Source organism: Drosophila grimshawi, unplaced genomic scaffold (genome assembly GCF_018153295.1).
Source record: "Drosophila grimshawi isolate 15287-2541.00 unplaced genomic scaffold, ASM1815329v1 contig_1367, whole genome shotgun sequence".
In the NCBI taxonomy this organism is placed as follows: domain Eukaryota; kingdom Metazoa; phylum Arthropoda; class Insecta; order Diptera; family Drosophilidae; genus Drosophila; species Drosophila grimshawi.
In genome coordinates, this window is record NW_025062889.1 from 13799545 (window position 1) to 13811776 (window position 12232).

Below are 12232 nucleotides of genomic sequence, written 5' to 3' on the forward strand. Positions count from 1 at the left end.
ACAATAACATTTTAAAGGTGATATACCTTCGTTTTTTGTTTTGTTTTTGTTTTTTTTTTTAATTTTAGTGTATTCTTATATTTTGTTTTGTTTTTAATTATTATTTTAGTTGTTCTTGCTAAGAACCTTCTGCTGTTGCGCACCGTGGAACACTTTACAAAAACATAGTCACAAATAGTTTGAGGAATTATTTATGTATGATCCAAACAAATTGAATTGAATTAAAGTTGTTCATTATTGTTTAACAATATATAACATGACAAATGCAATTTTGTTACGAGTATTGTTTTTAACTTGTTGTTGGCAGTGTTTCAATTGTATGTATAATATGTTAATATGTTATTTGGCTTTTTTTAGACATACTATTTAATCTCTAATTACACAATCCTCGCATCACTGATCACTCAGAGGAACGCAAAAGGTTTGGGATGGGGTTGGTAAGAAAGAAGGAGGGGGGGTGTGTTCACAAGGCAATGTGTGTTCATTGCTATAAATGTCTGTTGATTCCATTTGTCTTTTTGTTTTTGGTTTTCTTTTTGGTTTTTTTGTTTTGTTGTTGTTGGTTTAGTTTCTACAATGTAAGTATAACTACAGTTAATTACGTAATCATCATTAAGCCAGACGATCATCATTGTTTCATTTCCATATACATATATGTAGTATGATTAATGCCAAAGTGTTTGCTTGGCTTTTGTTGTGCGCAATTTTCTTTTAACGTTTTACAACACTACAAATAACGGCAGTTTTGAAATGCTGATTCAAGGGAAAGTTTAACTTTAGATTACTTATAATAGTCTAATAGAACTTGAAACAACATATATGGAAGCCATGAAAAACAACTGCAAGTAAATTGGGTTCATATTAATTACCAATGTGCTGTTTTAAGGAATTCAACTGAGGAACTATATAAAATAATGTATACTAAATACATACATACATACATATATATATATATATATATAAATATATATTTATAGGTATGTTCTTTGGCACTCTTAGAGCTGATTGATTTGGCCAATGGATATATACTATACTGTTCCCAGTACTGTGATCGCTCGAGATTAATACTCTGAATTAACTTCAATAATGCAACACTTTTCAAATTAAAGTGTTCTCCTCTGATGGGCGATCACTGTAGAAGTATATGGTGAGAAACTGTATTGTGTGTTTGGTGGGGTTTACAACTAAATAAGGCATGCACTAGGCCATTTGGCACACAAACTAATAACAACAATTATAATAAATAACCAAAATAATAACAATAATAATAATAACAGAAAATACTTAAAGGTATATGTGCATTTACGGTTCGTTACGCATGGGTTCCCGGCCAATGAGAAATTCGCTAAATGCTACGAAAACTATTTCGTTTATATTGGCTTTTCAATTGGTTTTTGTTTTGTTTTTATCATTATTCTCATCTGTTTCTGTTGTGTTTTATTTGTGTTGTTTGTTTGTTTGTTTTTGTTATTCACTTTTTTGCTTACTTCACTATTGTACAGTGTGCTGTTTCTTTTCTTTTCTTTTTTTTTGCATTTTTACTTACGTTTTTATAATTCATATATTAAGTTTCATTTTATATGTATGTAGGAGTGTGTAAGTGTGTGTGTGTGTGTGTGTGTGTGTGTATGTGAATTTATGTTTGTATCTGCGTGGGGGGAGGGCGGGGCACTGTTGTGCGTCCGGCCCTGTCTAAAATGCGCTAATTATTGATACCTCTTGCATTCTTTACTTCGATTACTTTTCTCCATTTGCCACCATTTGGTGATTTATGTATTAATTTTTATTTGTTTTGCTTTAAATTCTATCCTCCTCGTCTTCCTCTTCGACCTCCTCGCCGTTTTCCTCGAGCTCCTCCTTGTAGCCAGGATGCTCGGAAATGGCATAGTAGTTGCCATTATAGATGACGCCCAGTTCGCGCAGCGCATCGCCGCGTATTGTCGCCTTTATCGTCCAGTTGTAGCAATCATCTGACTCCGACTCGCGATCCAGACGCTCCACGTCGAGTATCTTGGAGTTGAGGCGCTCCAGTATGATGCCGATGTCCTTGATGCTGAGATGGCGCTTCTGATCGACAGATAGCTGATCAATGAGCAGCAGAAACTTCTCCGTCGTCGTCTTATCATCCTCCATCACTGTGTTCTCCGTCTCGCTTTCTGAACTATCGCGCTCGGGTGCAATGTCGAGGAAGCGAACATGACCCTTGGCGCCGGATGAGCGGCGCTGCATGCTGCCACTGCCGCCTAGCATAGGATCCATAACCGATGACGACATTGCCAGCGTCGCCTGATGATGCTGCTGCTGCAGCTGCGGCTGCGGACTGCTGCTGCCGTCCTGTATGGGCGACGTGGCCACGCTCTTGTGCACGGCTATCTTGCGCCCCTCTTCGTGCAGCGCACAGCAATGGAAATCGCATTCCGTGGTGCTCGGGCTGCCCGCCCGGCTGGGCGTGTGCGCATGATGTGCACACTCGGGCGTATGCACATGCACGGCGCCCACGGCGCTATCGAAGGAGCCGCCCTGCTTCGAGAGCCGACGACTGCTACTGCCAGGTATCACAACGCCCGGTGGCAGGACAACGCCACCCGGATGGTAAATACTAGCCGGTCCCTCATCGCTGATGACCGTTATTTGTGGGCTGGCGTATCGCGGCTGTGACGACTGCGACGACACCGATTTGTTATCCAGCGAACTTTGTGCTGAGAGGCCCTTCTTCGAGGGTGAATACTTGTCGGATGACAACAGTCCATTGCTGCTGCCCAGGCCGGGGCCCATACACATACCTCCTCCTCCACCACCACCACCTCCTCCGCCACCTCCGCCTCCTCCTCCGCCGCCCTGGCGCTGATCCCAGTGCAATACGACCGTGACACGCCCTTTATTATCCATAATCTTCCAAGATGGTGTCTCATCGTGCAGTTCCAAGGCATGGATCGTCTCACAGACGATTTTCGGTATAGCTGATATAGCTGAAAATCAAATGAAACGTCTTTAAACTGTCCGTATTATGAGGGAAGAGGTTAGGCAAATGACACTCACCAGCCTTTATGACATCCACGCCGGTTGGATACCATCGTTCGCCTTGCCTCAACAGCAACAGAACCGTATTGTTGGCCAGGGTGCGAAAGTATTCGCCATCCTCGATTTGGGTTCCATCACACTCCAGAACAACGCGCACGGGCTCTGAAGCAGGAACCCCCAATTTGTCCTTGCCACGCACCAATAGCTCCTCAAATGTACCCACTACGACGCCCTTGCGCACATTCCGCCAACTATCCCAAATTTTCAGTGGTCGCTTGCCGCGAGACTCCTGCAACAAGATAAATATGCATATCAATATTAAAGCTGATGCCCTCTGTTAGGTTAGCACCTTAATAAAGTAAGAATAGAATGCGCAACATCTTAATAGGGCAAAATGCTCAATAAGGTTATCCTAGGAGTGGTAAACTCAATATACTATATCTCTATAAACTTAATTTAACAAAAATTATACGTAATAGCACACTTATTTTAGTATAGTATGACGAGCTTAGTTTAATAGTAATTTGCTAAAGCACCTAAGCTGACTCAACATCTACCTTGTGGATAACAAGTCCATAAATGATCAATAATCACAATTTAGCCTTAAGTAAAGTTGTCAAACAAACAGCTCAACTATTCACAAATCAAATTTAATTAGCAAAGAAAATTGGTCTCTGGACGCGATTTGATAATAAACAGAATGAAATATGGGATTTACATGCTCTTAAAGATAAGGCTTTAATTTGAATTTTCGTAGCAAAAAGTAAATGCACAATATACCAGCATATCATTATAAGATTAAACAATACCACATCAGGTCTGTACATAGCCAGTGTTTACTGCCGTGATTAGCAAGAGGATTATGCTCCTATATGTATATGTATGTATGCTCACATATGCATGTATGCGGGCATGGGGGTGTGACACCTGTGTGTGTGTGCTTGCGTGTGTGTGTGTGTGACAAGTGGGTGTGGCAGGCCCGGGCAGCATCACAAGTTGCACTAATAATTGAGGCTTGTAGTCGCTAAAAAAGAAGGGCGCAAATGTCAAGGCCGCTGCCAGCTTCAGTTCGTGGCAATTGCAGCTGCAGCTGATATTCCAGTTGATCTGGCCGAGATTAGGGTATATGTGCAAGCCAACACACACACACACACACGCACACACATTCAAGCACATGGAACATAATTGGTAAGCGAAAAAACAATTCAAAATTGATATTAAGCAAAACGAAATGAATTTTAAGGTTTCGTTTTGTTATAACAGCGGTCACAGCTGTTGTACATTTACAGCGCACTGTTAGCTAACAGAGTAGCTTTCACTGAAAGCAGGCAGCATCAATACAAACAACAAATACAACAACTGCATAGTAGAAGTAGAAGAAGAAGAGCAGCAGAAGCAGTCATGTTTAATGTATTGCAAGGACATGAGTGTGGCGCTCCAGTGACCCAGTAACGAGTGCAGCGCACGAGCTGAATAACAACGAAAAAAAAGAAGAAAAAAAACAAAAAGAGTACATATGTATTTATGTATGTATATGTGTATGTACACATGCATTTACCCAACCCAAGTTAAGAACTATGAAAAATGATTCGAAATGCTTTTTGACGTTTGCAAAAAGTTTCGTTTGTCAAATTGGAGTTGTCAGTTGAGTTGGGATTGAAATTGCAGTTTGTGGAATACTTTAATCAGTATTACACACAAAACGCACACACACAAACACTCACACACACAGAGAGAAAGAAAGAGAGAGAGAGAGAGAGAGAGAGAGCGAGAGAGAGAGAGAGCGGAAGAGGCCAACTTTTTGTATATATGTATATGTATTTGTGCTGCAAGCACATATTGGGATAGGTCAAGTCTGCTGCCATATGGCCATCAGCTGCTGCTGCTCTGCCTCTGTTGCTGTTGCAGCAAAAGGGGCGTGTTTTTTTTTTTTTTGTGGAATGCATATCGATAATTAGTTATTAGATGTGTATGTTTTTATTTTTATTATTTCTTTTTTTTGGAATTTTACCCCAGCTGCATTTGTTGCGGCCGTCGGTCCTGTGGTGATGGCTGCGCCAGCGTTTTGGTTGGCTGCCGCAGCGGCGGCTGCTGCGGCCGCCACTTGTCTGATGCTTAGGCAACTGCAGAGTGGCTTTGTCACGCCCAGTGTGCACAGAGCATTGGACCACATGGTGCAACTGCTTGTTTCACCTTTGAGAGCCACTTTAAAGCGATTACTAACACTTCTCCCCCAATTAAATTAGTTCACAATAACAATGGCAACAACAATAACATTAACAACACTGCACCACATACAACAATATGAAATTAACATTTTACAATAGTTTTATTTATTTTTTATCTTGAATTATTCTTTTCTTTCTTATTTTGTTATTTTTTTTTTATATTTTGCTTAAAAATTGTTATATAAAATTCATAAAATTCGCACTGGTTTTTGTGTTGTTGTTTTCTTTAGAAAAATTATGATTATAAAACTTTAAAAAGCTTATGCCTAAGTTAAACGCGTTTTTATTGTAGTTGTTTAAATGCCATTTGGGAAAATTCGTCGCGTAAGGCTATAAAATTTGTTTAACAAATTGATTTGCACTTTCACCAAAAAAGAAAAACATAAAATTGAAAACTACTTTTGCAATAATAATTATAGAAAAAAAACACCGAGTATTAATTTTCGTATTATTCTCGTTAAGAAATTTGAATTTTTGACAGGTTTTTGGTTTTTGGGCCACAGCAGCTGGGCTGGGCTGGGCTGGGCAGGCGCTAGAGTTGTCAAGAGTTGACCTTCGCACTTTCACTTTACTACTACGCGCGCCTTGCGCCACTTTGCGTGTGCCTGAAACCGCCGAGTTTTCATTTGGTGGGGGGATTGGGTGGTGCTGCTGCTACTATTGCTGCTGCTGCTGGTGTTGCAACTGGGACTGAGACTGAGACAGGGGCCAGGTGCTGCGTTCGATTTAAGTTTGTGTGGCACACTTTCAGAGAGTTACAAATTTATTTCACAGTCACAATTTAGCACGACGAATTCTTTAATTATTTTGTATTCTTTTTTTTTTTTTTATGTGGAAAATTATTAATTTGCTGCGGCAGCAGCAGTTGCCGTTGCCGTTGCCGTTGCAGTTGTCACACCCAGTTATAAATTTAATTTTTCAACAATGTGCCAGCGGAATCACGTAGCTTGTGAAAAGCGCTCGTAAATGAAAGTAGCATCCTTGATGGCTGGCTGGCTGTGGCTGGCTGCCTGGCACACACTGGTGTCTGCTGCCTGCCTGCTCCTGGCTCCTGGCTCATGGCTCATGTCAACGGCGTCGTGTGGTCATCGCTGAGCATCGCCGAGCCGAGCAGAGCAGAGCACACAGCACAATCGCCTCTGTCCTCGCGTCGCGATTTTGTTACTGTTTTGCACTGCTGCAGCTGCTGCTATTCGCTGTTTGCATTGCAAATGCATTGCCAGCCCCCAAAACCGAATCGAAACGAACCGAATGCAAAGAGGAAGAGAGACACACACAGACCACAGAGAGCCGCTGCTGAGAGCGAAAGTTGTGCGCATAAATGGAGAGAGAGCGAGAAAAAGGGAAGAGCAAAGCTCGTGAGCAGCTATGCTATCTGTGTGCATGTGTGTGTGTGTGTGTGAATGTTAAGCTCTGTTAATGAGAAATCATAATTAGCTCTCAAGTTAAAATTCGAATTTTTAAGCACAACACTTAGTAATTTTAAATATAAATACTGCTTTAGGTTAATTAAGTTTTCTATATATTTCAAGCAGAACTCTAAACATAATTAATAAACTTTGCTATCGAAATGTTATAGTTAGCGAGGCTCCACTGTATTTTGTAGTAAATTAATTGAATGTTAACGCATTCTGCTGCTCTACACAATCTGTACTGCATTTATCATCGCTCACACTCTCTCTTTATCTCTCTCTCTCTCTCTCTCTCTATCTCCCCCTCTGTCTCTCTCCGTTTATCCGTGTTTAGTAGTAACATCTGTGCTTTGGCCTACATTCTCAATGTGATATAATCAGGGCGCGCTAAAGCTAACAGCCAACAGCTAACAAAACGGGCGCACGAACGCTCCACAAGTATTCAGTATTCAGGATTCACAGTGGCTCACAGCTTTACACAGCTCCCGACTCCAGCTACCGTTTTATAATGCTACATGAATGACAGAAGCTCTGTCAATTAGGCACACACACATATATATATATTTATATACAAATATATATATATATACATGTAAATATAATATACATTCGCAGGTGCTGAGCGAGGGAGGCTCAGAAGTTGCACAAGGTTGCAATTGGTTCGTTGGGTTAGCTCGCTTTCGTTTTCATTTGGTTCGCTCCCCTTTGTTGCAGCTGATTAAAGCAAAGCAGCGATTTGGGCAAATATTTGTTTTAAATCAATCCTTCAAATTGAACGATTCATTTGTTTACATTCGGCATATATGCACCATGCTATACACAATCGAAATTCCTAAATTAATAAATCCTCGCGCTGGAAAGTATGCTATAAAATGCAGATTATTAACGGTAGTTGAGGAATTAGCTCATAAAAAGCCAATAGCTAAAAAATAGTTTCAGTCAAAAAGATATTCTAAAATTAAATACATACAGCAATGGGCACATAAGTAGCACAGCACAAAACAAAATGTTTCATTCAGTTTTCTTAAAGTTTTTTTTACCAATATCTTAATTAATGTAACTTTGCATTTTAGTTTTTATTGCTCTCTTAAACTTTTTCTACTTTTGTTATAATCCTCAATATTCGATAAAAGTGAGTGGACACATATTTTAAAATTAATTTTAAATAAAAAGAAGACTCGAAAGCCAAAGCTTCGGAAGAAAGATCCCACCATTAACATATTCAAATGCAAATGGAAAAGAGATCAACAAATTGTTGTGAAAATAAATAGTGCAAATGGTCTCAATCTATCAAATGCATCCAGAAAACTTATCTCGACAAGATTAAATAAACATTTGGCGGCATGAGCTCAAAGAAATAACTAAAAAGAAATATATATTTTCTTCATTATTATTAAAAAAAAATCATTTATCTGTACATTTAAATTCTGTTATTTATATAAAGACACAGAGAGAGAGAGAGAGAGAGATAGAATAAGAGCAACGACATTTTGCAATTGCAATTTCATATGCAGCAGCTCTTCTCTATCAGGCTCTCAACACAACCAGCATTGCCAGCTGTAAGAAAAGCTAACATTTCCCCCAAACTGTTAACAGTAATGTGAAGCTGGGCGTTTTGAACGTTTTTATGAAATTACTGCCAGACTATGCCCTTATTCGGCAAATGTAAAAAGAAAATAATTAAATATTTAATTATTTTTATAAAATACATAAATAATGCTTCATCATAACAGCATAACATTTACACAAAGGTTCAGTGTAACTGAATATGTTATTAGTTAGTGGGCGATGTAATTAACATGTGGGTCATCTGCGAATGCTGCTAAACCGCCCCCACAAGCCTAATTCAGCCAACTGATATGGGAGTGTCATTAAATGCAACTTGCTGGCTCAGCCTGTCGCTGCAGGCTGCATTCACACACACATACACACACACACTCTAACATAGGACTGTTACTGTTAATTTTGGCACTGCAAACAAAAACCAACAATAAACACGCAGACCACACACACATCAACAAAAGCTACATGTGCACATTCAGTAGGGTGTATAACCATAGTTATTTGGGTCAAAGCTATTCACTCACCCGCAAAGCAAAGCAAAGCGAAACGAAATGAAGAAACTGCATAAAGCATGCACACACTGACAGTCGCACACACTCACACACACACTAATGCAGTTAACAGGGGCTTAGACGCAGCTCAACGTAGAATTGGGGAACAACTTTAAATCGACAATACATTTAGCAGAGGGAAATTTGGCGGCTGTTACAGTTGAATGTTATAAGAAACAGCAACAACAAACCTATGTAAGGCCTGTAATATTTTAATTCACAAGCAATGCATAACTATGAATATACTCTCATACATACACATATACATTTATAAGTGTATGTGTGGGCGCTTTTCGCATTTCGCTTAGCCTGCAAGAAATCTCTTACTTACCTCTCTGGCCATTACGACATGTCTCAAAAGCAGCGCCCGCTTAGAGGGTCTGCCATTTGCGTTGGCTTCAACAACAACACGTCCTTCTCCTCCTCCCCGTCGTGGTCGTCGTCGTGCTCGTTGGCGTTGTCGTCGTCGTCGTCGCCGTCGCGTCTGTCGTCCTTTGGCGGCGGCTAACAGTAACAGCAACAGCAACAACAACAACACCAACAACTGTGCACGGCTTACACTTTTCGCGCATACGAGTCTCTGTTTGTATGTATGTCAACTATGTGTGTGTGTGTGTGTCTGTGTTTGTTTGTGTGTGTGTATGTGAGTGTGAGAGGGCTCTCGGCGGCTGTGGGCGGTGGGCGGCGTATGGATGTGTGTGTGTGGAGTGTGCTTCAAAAATTCTCTACTACACGTTTATTTTCAATCTTTCCGCAACGCGCCGATGCTGAGCTGTGCTGCTTCTTCCTTTTGACGTTCCTTTTTGGCACCGTGCTTTCTCTCTCTCTCACTCTTTTTTGGGATTGTGTGTGTGTGTGCATATGTTGGTGCTGCTAATGCGTGTGTATTGCGTTTATTTGCGTTTTTTACAATTCGATTATTTATTAAAGAATTCTTAATTTCATTGCTTTCCTTATATTGCAAGAGATCTGTCCATTATTATTACTATAACTGCTATTTTCCGTTGTACTCTATACTTTGCTACCCACCCACAATATACACATATCGACATATGTACGTAGGTGCGGCTGCAAAATCGGCGGCTGACTTAACGAAGATTTCTGTTGGCAGTGTTTATAGGCGTGTGTGTGTACCGTTATCATTTTAATTCACACTGAACACATTTAAAAACACTCGCGATTATTTGATTGCGGCAAATTTGATCAACAACAAAAAATTGAGCACATGAGCCAGAATCCTGAAGGCGCACTCGCGCACGCACACATACACCTACACGTATGTACATACAGGACACGCTTAATCTCTTGCTTTGCTTCTATTTTCTAGTATTGGTGGTACCCACGCCTTTCATCTCAAACTTTTCACACCATTAACCGAATTTAATTTTCTTACTTCCTCGTGCGATTTTAATGGAAATCTTTTCGAAATAGTTTTGTTCGAAACTCGAAATTAGTGCAATTAATTACAAAACAAACACATTTAAACAGTCAAAAGCCCAGAACAAACATGCAAATCAATGCTCCGCACAGGTCCAGTACTAAAAACGGCTATTCGCGGCGCTGACAAACACTACTTTTGAGGTCTAGCAACACTTAAACTTATCGAGCACTTAACAGAATTTTAGCAGAATTCTAATTCATAACAATTATTCCCGTACATCAAAATCGAATTAAAATAAGTTAATTGAATGGTCAATGAACAGAATTAAACATTATCTATAACACTGAAAGATAAGGGAAAAATTATTTTATATATGTCTGAAATGTCATTCAACTAACGATTCATGAAAAAATAACAGAATTTGAGCTGGTGCGAATACATTCGATTAGAAGATAATATCGATATATTTTCGATAGGCTATCAGTCGATATATCTTACATTTATTTTGCCATCCCTAGACAGCACCTGAAACTTTGTTAATATTTTTACACAAAATTACGTGTTTCGATAGGAATTTCACAATATGGTTGACAATTTAGCGCCCCTAGAACCTAGCTTGCAAAACCTGGTCGACCAAGAATCTCTGAAATGGATTTTCGTGGGTGGAAAAGGCGGCGTGGGTAAAACAACATGCAGGTAAAAGACGGGAAAACAGACAAATGCATATGCTAATTGCAACAAAAATAATAATGTGAAAAACAATGCTGAACCGTCCACAGCTCCAGTTTGGCAGTGCAATTGGCGAAGGTGCGCGAATCCGTGCTCATCATCTCGACAGATCCCGCGCACAACATATCCGATGCCTTCGATCAAAAGTTTACCAAGGTGCCGACAAAGGTGAACGGCTTTAATAATCTGTTCGCCATGGAGATCGATCCAAATGCAGGTCTCAGCGAACTGCCCGAGGAGTACTTTGATGGAGAAAACGAGGCGCTGCGCGTCAGCAAGGGTGTCATGCAGGAGATGATCAATGCCTTGCCCGGCATCGATGAGGCCATGAGCTATGCCGAGGTAATGAAGCTGGTAAAAGGCATGAACTTCTCCGTTGTGGTCTTCGATACGGCGCCCACAGGACACACGCTTCGCCTGATCGCATTTCCACAGGTTGTCGAGAAGGGTCTCGGTAAGCTGTTGCGCCTCAAGATGAAACTAGCCCCACTCCTAACACAATTCGTAGCCATGCTGGGCATGGCCGATGTGAATGCGGACACACTATCCCAAAAGCTGGACGACATGCTGCGCGTCATCACGCAGGTCAACGAACAGTTTAAGAATCCGGTGAATATGCAATGCAATGAATACAAAACCAATTAGGAATTAAGAATATAAAATATAATATATATATATGTGTTTAATTAATGTTCTATATTTGCAGGATCAAACAACATTTGTTTGCGTTTGTATTGCCGAGTTCTTTTCGCTGTATGAAACGGAGCGTCTCGTCCAGGAGCTGACCAAATGCGGTATCGATGTTCACAACATAATCGTAAATCAATTGTTGTTTTTGGAGAAGTCGCACAATTCGTGCAGCATGTGCGCTTCCCGTTTTAAGATACAGGAGAAGTATCTGGATCAGATTGCCGACTTATACGAGGACTTCCATGTAACCAAGCTACCATTACTCGAGAAGGAGGTGCGCGGACCAGAAAGCATTAAGGCGTTTTCAGAAAACCTTATGATACCCTTCAACCCGAAAGAGACTTCCAATAAGTAAGCACTGTCTGTACACCGTGCTAGTTGTAAGCTTTTCAGTAGAAAAAACAAATAACTGTGTATATGTTTGGGTGTGTGAATAATAAAATCTATTTAATCCCAGTCGATTCAAAAAAAAAGCGCTGTTTTCAATTTATCGATACACAGTTTTATGCACATGTGAGAAGTGAGCGGTCACTCTAAAATGAAATCGAAATGGAATTTTGCAATTGTGTGCGATACCGAACGAGATATCGATATAAATGGCACTAATTTGAATGCGGTATCGATTAATGTAGTCATCATTAGGTTTTATTTTGCGTC

At 40.3% G+C, this 12232-nt stretch overlaps 2 protein-coding genes across 3 annotated transcripts; one reads left to right on the forward strand and one right to left on the reverse strand.

Annotated features, from left to right (window-relative positions):
• Positions 1–1596: 1596 nt before the first annotated feature.
• On the reverse strand, positions 1597–9228 carry LOC6560537. 2 transcript variants are annotated; one of them, XM_032735317.2, is made up of 3 exons: positions 9107–9228; positions 3040–3310; positions 1597–2969 (listed from the first exon to the last, which is right to left on the reverse strand). In XM_032735317.2, the coding sequence occupies exons 1-3, from the start codon at positions 9116–9118 to the stop codon at positions 1798–1800; spliced, it is 1455 nt and encodes a 484-aa protein (XP_032591208.1). In that variant the 5' UTR covers positions 9119–9228; the 3' UTR covers positions 1597–1797. The 2 variants fall into 2 exon arrangements, with proteins under 2 accessions (XP_032591208.1, XP_001986770.1); XM_001986734.3 differs by lacking the exon at positions 9107–9228 and adding an exon at positions 5033–5269.
• A 1414-nt stretch (positions 9229–10642) lies between these two features.
• On the forward strand, positions 10643–12048 carry LOC6561070 (ATPase ASNA1 homolog). The gene is made up of 3 exons (XM_001986735.2): positions 10643–10852; positions 10936–11494; positions 11592–12048. The coding sequence occupies exons 1-3, from the start codon at positions 10740–10742 to the stop codon at positions 11928–11930; spliced, it is 1011 nt and encodes a 336-aa protein (XP_001986771.1). The 5' UTR covers positions 10643–10739; the 3' UTR covers positions 11931–12048.
• The last annotated feature ends 184 nt before the right edge of the window (positions 12049–12232 follow it).

Excerpts from the sequence above, each read along its gene's own strand:
- LOC6561070 (XM_001986735.2), top strand. The coding sequence starts at position 10,740 with ATGGTTGACAATTTAGCGCCCCTAGAACCTAGCTTGCAAAACCTGGTC. Across the intron at positions 10,853-10,935 it reads GTGGGTAAAACAACATGCAG|CTCCAGTTTGGCAGTGCAAT; the intron begins GTAAAAGACGGG and ends AACCGTCCACAG. Across the intron at positions 11,495-11,591 it reads ACGAACAGTTTAAGAATCCG|GATCAAACAACATTTGTTTG; the intron begins GTGAATATGCAA and ends CTATATTTGCAG.
- LOC6560537 (XM_001986734.3), bottom strand. The coding sequence starts at position 5,194 with ATGTGGTCCAATGCTCTGTGCACACTGGGCGTGACAAAGCCACTCTGC. Across the intron at positions 3,311-5,032 it reads CCGCAACAAATGCAGCTGGG|GAGTCTCGCGGCAAGCGACC; the intron begins GTAAAATTCCAA and ends ATCTTGTTGCAG. Across the intron at positions 2,970-3,039 it reads CGTGGATGTCATAAAGGCTG|CTATATCAGCTATACCGAAA; the intron begins GTGAGTGTCATT and ends TTTGATTTTCAG.